This window comes from Pseudoliparis swirei, chromosome 1 (genome assembly GCF_029220125.1).
Source record: "Pseudoliparis swirei isolate HS2019 ecotype Mariana Trench chromosome 1, NWPU_hadal_v1, whole genome shotgun sequence".
In the NCBI taxonomy this organism is placed as follows: Eukaryota; Metazoa; Chordata; class Actinopteri; order Perciformes; family Liparidae; genus Pseudoliparis; species Pseudoliparis swirei.
This window is the reverse complement of record NC_079388.1, coordinates 20413385-20427165: the sequence shown is the minus strand read 5'-3', so window position 1 is coordinate 20427165 and position 13781 is coordinate 20413385. Positions and strand designations below refer to the sequence as shown.

General features: G+C 46.7%; 1 protein-coding gene across 1 annotated transcript; it reads left to right on the top strand.

Annotated features, from left to right (window-relative positions):
• Window positions 1-7284: 7284 nt before the first annotated feature.
• Window positions 7285-13638, top strand: LOC130194278 (guanine nucleotide-binding protein G(I)/G(S)/G(T) subunit beta-3-like). The gene is made up of 8 exons (XM_056415216.1): window positions 7285-7353; window positions 7867-8012; window positions 9761-9824; window positions 11125-11278; window positions 11364-11433; window positions 11894-12094; window positions 12731-12948; window positions 13214-13638. The coding sequence occupies exons 1-8, from the start codon at window positions 7285-7287 to the stop codon at window positions 13318-13320; spliced, it is 1029 nt and encodes a 342-aa protein (XP_056271191.1). The 3' UTR covers window positions 13321-13638.
• The last annotated feature ends 143 nt before the right edge of the window (window positions 13639-13781 follow it).

Below are 13781 nucleotides of genomic sequence, written 5' to 3'. Positions count from 1 at the left end.
GTTTTGTGTATTAATGTCTCACATTACTTGTATTATATTTATCAATAAGAACGATGAGTAAAGGGTTGTTTCTCTTTGGTTTTATAACTCGCAAACATCGTCCTTGTGGTTGTTGTTGTTGTTGTTGTTCTTGTGGTTGCCCAGCAGGTGGCACTACTAACACAAGCATTAGTTGAATATACAGTGTATGTGGGAGTCTACAGGCCACGTTTAATGTGACTATAGCCCAATTTATGAAAAGTATTACTACCGCTGTATTGAACTTTACATTTTGGGCCATAAAATCCAGAAAGGAATCTTTCTCGTGCATAAACATATGTCTTTCTTTTTTTAAATGTACATCTGAGTTTTGGAAACAAAATGAAAAACCTCTTTGACAAAAACATTCAAAGAAAATAGTCGTACCACTTGTTACATTGGGGGGCGACAGTGAGTCAATGTAGCGTCCGGTCTTGTAGTACCACTTGTTACCTTGGGGGGCGAGAGTGAGTCATCAAAGCCAGAAAGGAATCTTTCTCGCGCATAAACATTTTATTTTATTTTTTTAAGTGTACGCAACGTTACGGGGGCAACCAATTACCCGTCAACTGGCCGCCGACTGTTGTCAGAATCTAAGTTCTCCAGGGATCTGGATCTGGATCTGAATTTGGATCTGGATCCGGTTCTCAGGAGAACTTACTTATGACCGTGTCGCCATTTAGACAATAAACACAGATGAGTGTGAGTCTTTTAATGGATTGACGGAAAGCCTCCCTTCAAGACCTTGAAGTCAGATTACAAGATGTCAAAGGGGGGCATGGGGGGAGGGGGGGAGGGGAGGGACCAAACGCATCATCTCTACTTGCTCAACTTCCTGTCATGGATGGACTCTGGTCCCGCCTCACTGTCGGCATCAGAAGCGCCGGGCGTTTCGGCCGTATGACAGAAAAGCCCGCCCCGCCGTCTCTTGACTACTTCTCTTTTTTAAATTATAGTTTGAAACATTTCAAAAGCAGCTTCCTCGTTTCATGATCCCAAAAACTCTCCCACTTGACTCCTGATCCACTTCCCTGCGTTGCGCCGGTGTGCCGGGCGTGTGACGCATGTCCAGCCTGACCTGCTCTAATTCCCTTACGAGATCGCCCGTCCCCGGATATCCCATTAGCTCCTGATTAACTGGGCTCAGCTCATTAGCTCCAGCAAACCAGTTAACAGTTGAACTGTTGGCCGTGGGGATGCGCCCGTACTATTTGCCGAGAGAGTTCACGTCCGCCATTGTGGTTGTCGTGTACGTGCCGCCATCAGCTGACGCTGAGGAAGCTGTGGACACCATCCACTCCACTGTGTCTGCTCTGCTGAATCATCAGCCTGGAGCATTCATGGCTATCACTGGTGACTTTAACCACACCACATTGGAAAAAGCTCTGCCAACCTTCCATCAATACATAGACTGCCCAACAAGGAACAATAAAACTCTGGACTTGCTGTATGCTAATACTAAGGACGCATACAGCGCCACTGCCCTTCCCCCCCTCGGCAGGTCTGATCATGACCTGGTCCGGCTGACACCCAGGTATGTTCCTCTGGTGAAGAGGCTGCCGGTGACCACCAGGACTGTGAGGAGGTGGTCTCTGGAGGCTAACGACGCTCTACAGGACTGCTTCGAGTCAACGGACTGGGATGTGCTGTGTGGACCGCACGGGGAGGACATCAACAGTATGACCGACTGCATCACGGAATACATCAAGTTCTGTGAACACACCACCATCCCATCACGGACTGTGCGCTGCTTTCCCAACAACAAGCCCTGGATCACCAGGGACCTGAAGGCGCTTCTTAACATGAAGAAAGCTGCTTTCAGGTCTGGAGACAGGGATGAGCTGAGGAAAGCCCAGCGCAACCTGAAGGTGAAGCTCAGGGAGGGCAAGGACTCCTACAGGAGGAAGCTGGAGGCCAAACTCCAGCTGAACAACACAAGGGAGGTGTGGTCTGGCATGAAGCAGATAACTGGCTTCAAGGTGGGAGGGAGACAGCCAGGGGCTCCTGGAGAGGGCCAACGAGCTGAACTGTTTTTTCAATAGGTTCAGTTCACAGCCCTCCCCCGTCTCCTCCACACATCACACCTCCCAAACACCTCCTCCCCTCTGTCCCCCTGCTGAGCTGCACATCCACCGAGCCCTCAATGACAATGGGCTCCTCCACCTCCCCTCTCTGTGACGACTGACCAGGTGAGAAGACAGCTGGAGAAACTACACCAGCGCAGAGCTGAAGGTCCTGATGGCATCAGCCCCAGGGTCCTAAAGACCTCGCCACCCAGCTGTCAGGTGTCGTGGAGCGCCTCTTCAACCTAAGCCTGAGGCTGGGGAAGTCCCGTGCTGTGGAAGGCGCCGTGCCTGGTCCCTGTCCCAAAGAAGTCAGCACCATCTGGCCTCAACGACTACCGACAGTTCGCCCTCACCTCCCATGTGATGAAGGTGCTGGAGAGGCTGGTCTTGGCCCACCTCCGGCCGGAGGTGAAATCATCGTTGCAGCCTCTGCAATTTGCTTACCAGCCTCATGTGGGAGTGGACGACGCCATCATCTACCTGCTGCAACGAGCTCAGTCGCACCTGGATGGAACCGATGTCTCTGTGAGAGTCACTTTCTTTGACTTCTCCAGTGCATTTAACACCATCCAGCCACTGCTGCTGAGTGAGAAGCTGCAGTGGCCGTGTGGACGGCCCACCATCTCCTGGTCCACGGCCTACCTCACAGGCAGACCACAGTTTGTCAGAATGGGCGTGTGCTGTCTGGAACGGTGGTCAGTGATGTTGGAGCCCCACAGGGAACTGTTCTGTCTCCCTTCCTCTTCACCCTGTACACCAGTGACTTCCAGTACAACACGGAGTCATGCCATCTGCAGAAGTACTCTGATGATTCTGCAGTGGTCGGGTGTATTAGGGATGGACGGGAGGAGGAGTACAGGGCAGTGGTGAGTGACTTTGTAAAGTGGGCCGATGAGAACCACCTGCGGCTGAACGTGGCCAAGACCAGAGAGATGGTGGTGGACTTCAGGAGGAAGGCGACAGCTCCTACACCTCTGAGTGTCCTGGGAGTGGGCGTGGACATGGTGGAGGTACAAGTACCTGGGCGTCTCCATCGACAGCCGACTGAACTGGAAGGCCAACATCAACGCTGTGTACAAGAAGGGATGAGTCTCTTTTTCCTGAGAAAGCTTCGATCCTTCAACGTGTGCAGCAAGATGCTGGAGTTATTCTACCAGTCGGTTGTCGCCAGTGTGCTGCACTTTGCCATTGTCTGCTGGGGAGCAGCATCGAGCCGGTGACACCAGCCGTCTTAACAAACTGGTTAGGAAGGCTGGCTCCATCATCGCTGCCAGCTGGAGCACCTGGAACAGGTGGTGGAGAGGAGGTCGTTGAAGAAACTGGTGTCCATATTGGACAACCCGGACCACCCTCTCCACCACCTCCTACAGGGACAGAGGAGTACTTTCTCCAGACGTCTCCTCACGCTCCGCTGCCACAAGGAGAGATACAGGAGAACATTCCTGCCGACGGCTATGAGGCTCTACAACAGTTCACCTCTTGCCAGATCACCCTAACCCTTCTTATATTTTGTGTTTGTTTTTTTTTATTCTTGTGTGTTGCTGCTACTGACTCGACAAATTTCCCCTTGGGGATTAATAAAGTATATATCTATCTATCTATCTATCTATCTAACCCCTCACGGCCACCTCCGGCCCACGAGGCCCGCCGCCTCCTGACCGCAGGCCCAGACCCGCCGCCTCCTAACCGCAGGCCCAGACCCGCCGGCTCCTAACCGCAGGCCCAGACCCGCCGCCTCCTGACCACAGGCCCAGACCCGCCGCCTCCTGACCGCAGGCCCAGACCCGCCGCCTCCTGACCGCAGGCCCAGACCTGCCGGCTCCTAACCGCAGGCCCAGACCCGCCGCCTCCTAACCGCAGGCCCAGACCCGCCGCCTCCTAACCGCAGGCCCAGACCCGCCGCCTCCTGACCGCAGGCCCAGACCCGCCGCCTCCTGACCGCAGGCCCAGACCCGCCGCCTCCTAACCGCAGGCCCAGACCCGCCGCCTCCTGACCGCAGGCCCAGACCTGCCGCCTCCTGACCAGCGTCCGGTGAGGTAGATCAGACTCACTGCTGACAACGAAGGAACCGATCCTCTCTGGAAGCTTCCCCCGCAATCCAAAGATCACCTCCCAAGGGTTTAAGGAATCAATACTTTTGGATGCGATCGGGATCTATCGCTACTCAAGAAGCCTACAAGAGGCCGTTAGAACACGAGCGTCACCGGGCGACGACCTCAGGCCCGCCGCCTCCCGACCTCATGCCCGCCGCCTTCTGATTTAGTGGTGGTAAAGTATTTCACGTGCTTCCATCGGGATGATTACAAAGAATTAGAATTAGGCTCATTTTATCGAATTTTTTTAAATATTTTGCTGGCTGGAAGCTCATTAAAGAACTTTAAACGTCTTTTTCTTCCATTTTAAACGACGTGTCGGCCTCCTTCGCTCAGCGCCTCATTTTTCAAGAGCAACAGGTGCAAAATCTTTTGTCTCCCATCTCATATTCTCACATTTCACCTCCATCAGTTCCATTTCTCCTCCTGCCTTCTTCTTCTATTTCTTCACCTCTTGTCTTCTGACCTCCTTTTCCTCCCTCCAATCGGTTTACCTGCCTTCCTCTCGCCCCGCGCTCTCCCTCTCTCTCTCTCTCTCTCTCTCTCTCTCTATTTCCATCTTTGAGCTTTATCCCTTCATCCCTTATCTCCTTCATCCCCTCCAATCCTCATCTGTTCTTCGCCGGTGGAGGAAGGGAGAGAGAAAGAGAGAGTTTCTCACAAGTAAGCTGCCGTCAGTCAGCCGGAGGGGAGTGTCGGAGGAGCCCGGAGAGGTCGTGGAATCTCAAAGAGACTCGAAGGGGAAGGCAGAGCCAGGTGGAGGTGCAGGAGGACAGAATCGAACACTTGTTGTGTGGAAAAGAAAAGGTGAGTTTCCTCTGCTTTTTTTACCCTTCCTCTTACTTCAGGCATGAACCGGAAAAAACATTGCGGAGCTGCGAAGTTTTGAAAGGTTATAAAGAAAAGAAGTTCTTTCGTGAGACTAACAACACAAACAGGAAGTGGACTTTTGCTTTTTGAGTGATGGGAGAACGTTGTGTAATGGTGGATGTTCGACACGTGGCCTCCTGCTGACCGCGAGCCGTCGCCCGGTGACGCTCGTGTTCTAACGGCCTCTTGTCGGCTTCTTGAGGAGCGATAGATCCCGATCGCATCCAAAAGTATTGATTCCTTAAACCCTTGGGAGGTGATCTTTGGATTGTGGGGGAAGCTTCCAGAAAGGATCGGTTCCCCCGGTGTCAGCAGTGAGTCTGATCTACCTCACCGGACCCCCTCCGGCCCACAGCTTTGACGTTGCGTTTGGTCGCTTTTCATTTTTTTTACGACCGATGAACTTTTTTTCCCATCGTATTGGGAATTCATCTGGAAAACAGGGGGTTTTTTGCACTTGAGAGTAGAAACTTTTTTCTTTTCTTTTACGTGCGAGGGCACAAACACGAACGCACCGTCGTCTCCGTCACATAAGAGAACGATGGCGTTCGCCTCCCCGCCTCCCCGGCCGCTCTGATCTCGGCGTAAAGAGCAGTCGGTAATCGGATGACAGGAGATTTGAGCGGTAAAGCTTCCTTTAAGATCTCCTGACCCGGATTTAAAGCCCTGCCCTTATTTCTAAATGTTCTGTCGATGAAAAATGACAGAAAAGAAACGTGAAAAATATCCGTGACATTTTTGCGAAGATGACGTCTTCAAGTTTATGTCCACCGAACATTTTTAAAACCTGGAGACATCAGAGGTTTGATGATATCAAAGATATATATACATAAAGATATGCGATGTATGAAGAAATGAAAGATATATACATAGAGATATCAGATGTATGAAGATATAAAAGATATATATATAGAGAGAGAGATATGAGATGTATGAAGATATGGAAGAGAGGAAAAGCTGCAAATCAAAGCATTCGAGAAGCAGGAAAGTTTGTAATTTCCTTGTTGTTCATAATTTAAGTTTTTATTTTTGACTTGTTTGCGTCGCCATATTATATCATTATTATTTTCACCATGTCAAATTAGAAATATTTAAGCATAATTACAAGTGAAAGGGGGGGGACTGTTGCATAGAGCATCTTCGTAACAAGTGGTGAAAAGTTACCACTATTTAGCATCAGCAATAATATAATTGGTGGATAGTTTTAGCTTTGAGAGACTTCTCTTGCCACGCAGGTTGTTGGGGTTAAATAGATCAGGCGACACTATCCCATTACAGAATTAGTCTTGGGCACATGCACATAACTTCTGCTGAGCGCGGAATGAAAATGAAGTTGTGAGTAAAGTAAAGACGGCGAGGACGTTTAACATCCAGAGTTAAAGAGCCACTCGACGCTTCTGTCTCCAAATAGAGAATACACGTTCTGAGGAGCTCATCCCAAAAGATGAGCTGGTCATAAATTCCTTCAGTGAATTCAGAATCAGAAACGGCTCATTGACAAAAACGTTTACATGCAAGGCCATAAAATGAAGTGATAATAAAATAAAGAGATTTTCTGGATTTTCTGGTGATTTTTGATTGATCTCAACTGATATTGAACATTTAACCTTCGGCAATGTGGGGAAACCAGTTCATGGAATGCTTAAACAAGTGTTGAGTGTAGTTTTATACCCTGAGATAAAGTGGAGCTCTCTTCCTAACTCCCTTCCCTCCTTTGCTTCTTTCCTTTACAAAATAGTATTTTATTCTCCTGTCTCTGCTATTCTTTGTTCAATCTTTCCGTTGAGCCTTCGCTTATATTTTATTTATTTACTTCTATAAACGCGGTTCTTTTCCTCTCGTTGTCATTCCTTTTTATTCCATTCATACCTCTTCATCTTCTTCATCTTCATCTCTCTCTCCTTTCCCACTCTGTCCATCACAGCTGGACCAGCATGAGAGCTAACTGTATTACAACTTTGGTTTAGGGAAGGATTACGTCGGTCAAGTGTGTGTCTAATCTGGACCTGATGATGTAGCAGCATCCAGATCACGGTACCCGGGTCACCGCCCAGTGGACGTGTACCTGCACTGGGCTGGGATGCAATGGGCGTCGAATTATTTCAGGAGACTTGTCAATACTTGACTAAACTAACACATTTTAATGGTTTCTTCCCCCTCTCTTTTTCTCTCTTTTTTTCCTAGATTGACAGTTTATTTTTTTCCTGTCAGTTAACGTCCCCAAACAACCGTCGCCATGGCAGCTGAGAAAGCTGAGATCGATGCTCTGAAAAAGGAGTGCGATGGCCTCCGTGCACAGATTGAGGTGAGCAACAAACGTAATATCAAACTCCCGAACTACACAGGAGAAATACACTCTATTCCTACTCCCACTAGAACTATTACTATCTACTTGCCAATACTTTCTCCATCACTATTACTACAAGTACTAGTTGACAGTGGACGCCAGTTAGAAATTGCATAGAAAATAGGATAACTGAATATAAATGGTTGTTTATAAAACTTTCATATACATTTAGATTATTAATTATTATATTTTAGGTAATTATGCATGGTGGAAAGAAATTGCAGGTACCCCTTGCAGTACTCTAAAGTACCACCGACAAATGTGAAACTGCTCATGCAGTACCACTTATCTCCAAGCCTTTAAAAGACTTACAGAGCACCTATAAATCTATTCTACTGTTCGTCCGGGTCGGATCTAAATTCATTCATAACATAATGTTAATGAACTCAACTTGAAACTGCAGGTTGGGAGGACATGTGTTGGTCTGAATTAAGTTTATATTCCTCATGTAATTCCCTGTGTGACCACCAGGCGGCCCGCAAGGCTGTGAACGACGGCGGCCTGTCAGCAGCAGCAGGAGGGGCATCGGAGGTGGGCCGAGTCCAGCTGAAGCTAAGGAAGACACTCAAGGGACACTTGGCTAAAATCTATTCCCTGCACTGGGCCGCTGACTCCAGGTGAGGAGGAGGCAGGACCACGCTCTGTTCACGTGTCCCAGGAAACCACCACATGCTAAACTGTACTAGTACACATATTCTGTTGAAGTAAACCATGATTTGGTAAAGAGTCCCAGTAAAACTGTCACAGTAAACCATGATTTGGTAAAGGGTCCCAGTAAAACTGTCCCAGTAAACCATGATTTGGTAAAGGGTCCTAGTAAACCGTGATTTGGTAAAGGGTCCTAGTAAACCGTGATTTGGTAAAGGGTCCCAGTAAACCATGATTTGGTAAAGAGTCCCAGTAAAACTGTCCTAGTAAACCATGATTTGCTAAAGAGTCCCAGAAAACCATGATTTGGTAAAGAGTCCTAGTAAACCATGATTTGGTAAAGGGTCCCATTAAAACTGTCCCAGTAAACCATGATTTGGTAAAGGGTCCTAGTAAACCATGATTTGGTAAAGAGTCCTAGTAAACCATGATTTGGTAAAGGGTCCCATTAAAACTGTCCCAGTAAACCATGATTTGGTAAAGGGTCCTAGTAAACCATGATTTGGTAAAGGGTCCTAGTAAACCGTGATTTGGTAAAGGGTCCCATTAAAACTGTCCCAGTAAACCATGATTTGGTAAAGGGTCCTAGTAAACCATGATTTGGTAAAGGGTCCTAGTAAACTGTGATTTGGTAAAGGGTCCTAGTAAACCATGAGTTGGTAAAGGGTCCCAGTAAAACTGTCCTAGTAAACCATGATTTGGTAAAGAGTCCCAGTAAAACTGTCCCAGAAAACCATGATTTGGTAAAGAGTCCCAGTAAACCACGATTTGGTAAAGAGTCCTAGTAAAACTGTGATTTGGTAAAGAGTCCCAGTAAAACCATGATTTGGTAAAGAGTCCTAGTAAACCATGATTTGGTAAAGAGTCCTAGTAAACCATGATTTGGTAAAGGGTCCCAGTAAAACTGTCCCAGTAAACCATGACTTGGTAAAGAGTCCTAGTAAACCATGATTTGGTAAAGGGTCCCAGTAAAACTGTCCTAGTAAACCATGATTTGGTAAAGAGTCCTAGTAAACCATGATTTGGTAAAGGGTCCCAGTAAAACTGTCCTAGTAAACCATGATTTGGTAAAGAGTCCTAGTAAACCATGATTTGGCAAAGGGTCCTAGTAAACCATGATTTGGTAAACGGTCCCAGTAAAACTGTCCCAGTAAACCATGACTTGGTAAAGAGTCCCAGTAAAACTGTCCTAGTAAACCATGATTTGGTAAAGAGTCCTAGTAAACTATGATTTGCTAAAGGGTCCCAGTAAACCGTGATTTGGTAAAGAATGATGAATTGGTTGAGTTCATTGTGAGTGGAGGTCCCTCTAGTGGCCATGGCGGGTCATGTTGGAGGGAACGGCCTCTCACTGTCTTTATCGTGTTCTAGACTCTGAGAGTTCTCTGTGTTCGATGTTGCTTTTCCCACCCAAAAAATGTTTGTGCCTTTAGCAAAAGCCCTTCAATTGAGATCATTATGTTGATTGATTACTTTTACTCTTCCTATCAAAGAATACGTACTAATTCGTGAAACACCTTAATCAAAAAGGCCTTAAGACACGGTGTAAAAACCAGTGAGACTTTCTAGACAACGAGCCGTACCGCTTCAACCACGACGTTGTGGTTTTCAGTGTTAACGGGATCTCATCGGTTTTGTTCTTCTCCTTTAAAGTTTCCATTTTAAACAACAATGACACCTTGAGTCCTTTTCCATACCTCTGTGATGTCGCTCACAGGTCAATGGTCACTGCGTCACAGGACGGAAAGCTTCTGGTCTGGGACACCTTCTCGGGGAACAAGGTGAGACCACATCCTCGATATTTACATCAGATCTGTGTTGGGAAGGTCTAATCAGCAGGTTCATGTGTTCTTGAAGTATTAAAGCAAAGGTACTTGAAGTATTCATAGTCATATTTAAAGGTACTTGAGGTATTCATAGTACAATTTAAAGGTACTTGAAGTATTCATAGTCAAATTTAACGATACTTGAAGTATTAATAGTACAAATTAAAGGGTACTTGAAGCATTAATAGGTACTTGAAGTATTAATAGTACAAATTAAAGGTACTTGAAGTATTCATAGTCAAATTAAAAGGTACTTGAAGTATTCATAGTCAAATTTAAAGGGCACTTGAAGTATTAATATGTACTTGTAGTATTCATAGTAAAATTTAAAGGGTACTTGAAGTATTTATCGTAAAATTCTTCAATTTATCAAAATAGTAAAAACGTATATATATAATTCATTAGTTCTGCAGTATTTCCTGCAGATTTTTTAGGTGAAGTAGAATTCAGTAACCACCCAATTTGATTGTACTTTATTTAAAATAACTTTACAAACATTACAAGAGGCAGGAAGTGTCCCAAACTTGTTGGATGTGTTCTGGTCATTTATGATTGTTACACCAGAGAACTTCATTGAGCTCATTCATCTAAATGTTCATTTAAATGGTCAGTTTGTCTGTTTTGATGAACGGTGTTCATCTGTAAATTATCCTGTTGTGTTCTGGTGTCTAACTGGTTAGTTCATTTGTGTTGATATGATATTCTATCATGCGTTAGGCTGTTATCATAAGTTTAATCTTGATATGATGTCTCTAAAAAGCAATACAACCAGCAAGAAATGAAAAAAATTACTTATTTTAGTACAAATTGTGTTGACAGCCGATTCACAGAAACAGCCCTCGAGGGGTTAAACCCTCACAGCGCGATGCAGAGATGACGTCGTTAGCATCACACAGGTTTCATCCACAAAACCAGAGTGATAGTTTAAGTGAATTGTGGATTATTGCAAATAAGAACAACTTGTTATGACTCTAGAGGCGTCGATGCAATCAACAGAAGTAAAAAGCTCATGGTCACATGACTCCATGCCACCACCACTAGAGCTACATTCTGAATAAACAACTAAATTCAAGTGGCTTGTTTTATATCGTAGAAGAACACTTTCAAATCTCTTAAGTTTAAGACTTTTTTCGAGGCATCCAACCAAAAACACACTGACTTCGAAGCTGAGGGAACCGGAAGGGGCAAAAAGAAGCGTTATCGCTCTCCGGACTCGTTCCTGCACTCAGCTAAACTTCACAGTTCCACTTCCCAGCTGGTCGCCGTGCCACTGAAGTCAGCTTGGGTGATGAGCGTCGCCTTCGCCCCCTCTGGCAACATGGTGGCCAGCGGCGGTCTGGATAACATGTGCACTGTGTACAACATCAAGTCCACCAGCCCCAAGACCCTCAGGGAGCTGGACGCTCACACAGTGAGGACCAGACGGCACAGGGCAGCTTTTACGAGACGTAAACGCACGAAGAGTCGATGAAGCGAGGTGTCCATGTTTCCTCCCAGGTTACCTGTCTTGCTGCCGTTTCCTCAGCGACACTGAGATCCTGCCGACCTCTGGTGACACCACCTGGTGAGTTGATCCTGACGGCCTCCAGCCACAAGACGAGGTTCACGAAATACAAGAAATACAAGAAAGATAAGTATGAAAACCCATCGAGGACATGTCTGTTCCTCTTGTGAGGAACTCGAATGGGAAAATCACACTATCCTGGGGATTCACGATGTTATCCCGATAGTCATCGAAATATTGTTAAAACACACTGAAACATTCTGGTGACACGTTACCTTTCATTTTGTTAAGAAACAACTAAGTGATAATTCCTGTATTTCTTAAATCTGACTGTATTTTTCATTTGAAGTCGCTCAAGAAGATTCTCGATTGTCCGTATAGTAGAAATACCCCACGGTCAACTTATCGGGGTTTCATCCCAAAACTGACATTTATGAGTTAATCTAAAGGAGAAAAAGGATGATGTGGTCGATCCTCAAGGGTTCGTCTTCCTCCTCTTCCTCCTCTTCCTCCTCCCCAGCTGTCTGTGGGACCTTGAAACCGGCAAGCAGAAGATCATCTTCACCAACCACATCGGAGACTGCATGTCTCTGGCTCCGTCCGGAGACATGAACACCTTCATCTCCGGAGCCTGCGACTCTCTGGCCAAGCTGTGGGACCTGAGGGAAGGAGCCTGCAAGCAGACCTTCTCCGGACACACCAGCGACATCAACGCCATCTCTATGAGGATGCCGGAACACACACACACACACACACATCACACACACACACACATCACTCATGTACACACAACACACACTCACCCAAACCCAGTCAAGAACTTTTAACAGTACTATTAGTTTCTGACCTTTGCATGTTAATTGGGTTTTGACTTTGAGGTTTTGGGTAAGAATCACAACTATAAGATACACAAAGACATTAAAAAACTACAAAGAGACACAAAACAACTACAAAGATACAACAAAGAGACACAAAACAACAACAAAGAGACACAAAACAACTACAAAGAGACACAAAACAACTACAAAGAGACACAAAACAACTACAAAGAGACACAAAGCAACAACAAAGAGACACAACACAACTACAAAGAGACACAAAACAACTACAAAGAGACACAAAGCAACAACAAAGAGACACAAAACAACTACAAAGAGACACAAAACAACTACAAAGAGACACAAAGCAACAACAAAGAGACACAAAGCAACAACAAAGAGACACAAAACAACTACAAAGAGACCCAAAACAACTACAAAGAGACACAAAGCAACAACAAAGAGACACAACACAACCACAAAGACACCGCCGTGGTGACGTCTCGCGCCTCCTCCGGTGGCGCCTCCTTCTCTCCGCAGTACTTCCCGGGGGGGAACTGCATCGTCACCGGCTCCGACGACTGCAGCTGCAAGATGTACGACCTCCGCTCCGACCAGGAGGTCGTGGGCTTCCAGGACGGCAGCCTGAACTCCGGCGTCACGTCGGTGGCGCTCTCCAGCTCCGGGCGCCTCGTCTTCGCCGGATACGACGACTTCAACTGCCACATCTGGGACTCCCTGGAGGGAGAGAACGTCGGTGAGTGGAGGAGGAGGAGGAGGAGGAGGAGGAGGGTTTCCACGTAAACAAACCAGAGCGGCTTCAGTCACGTCCTCCAGCGGAGACGCTCAGGGGAAGTGTTGCTCAAGGGCACATCGACGAGGCGGGGATTGAACCAACCACCCCTGATTGACCACTGACCCACCGTCACTGAGGACACTCCCTTTGTTTCTCTCTCTTCCTCTCCTCCTCAACCTCTCCTCTCTCCTCTACTCCTCCTCTCCTCCTCCTCTTCCTCCTCCAGATGTGCTGTCCGGCCATGACAACAGGGTGAGCTGCACCGGCGTCCCCGAGGACGGGATGGGCGTCTGCACAGGATCCTGGGAAAGCTTCCTCAAACTGTGGAACTGAGGAGAACACGGAAGGAGGAGGAGGAGGAGGATGTAGAGGAGGAGGAAAATGAGGAAGAGGAGAAGGAAGATGAGGAGGAGGAAGAGGGGGAAGGGGAATGATGAAGAGATAGGGAGGTCAAGGAGAGAGGAAACCACGAGACGAGTCGGGCTGGGCGGATATTTGGTGCAGATCTTCGTCGCTTCCTCGCTCCCTTCTCTCCTTCTTCCTCGCTCCCTTCTCTCCTTCTTCCTCGCTCACGGATGCTAAAAAACACACGAATGAGTCGCGTTGTATAAAACGCCATCGAGTAAAATCAATAAATAACCGATGCATCCCGCTGTGCGTACGAGTTTTATTTGAAAACGCTGACAGAAAAAATATATAAACTTTAAAAAATAAAATAGGAAATATTATTCGAAAGAATGATTACCGAGCGTAAAACACATTTTTAAAAGCTCTTTATCGAGAACGTCAATTAT

Coding starts and splice junctions, on each gene's coding strand:
- LOC130194278 (XM_056415216.1), top strand. CDS start 7,285: ATGGCAGCTGAGAAAGCTGAGATCGATGCTCTGAAAAAGGAGTGCGAT. Junction 7,354..7,866: donor GCCTCCGTGCACAGATTGAG/GTGAGCAACAAA, acceptor TGTGACCACCAG/GCGGCCCGCAAGGCTGTGAA. Junction 11,434..11,893: donor ACCTCTGGTGACACCACCTG/GTGAGTTGATCC, acceptor CCTCCTCCCCAG/CTGTCTGTGGGACCTTGAAA.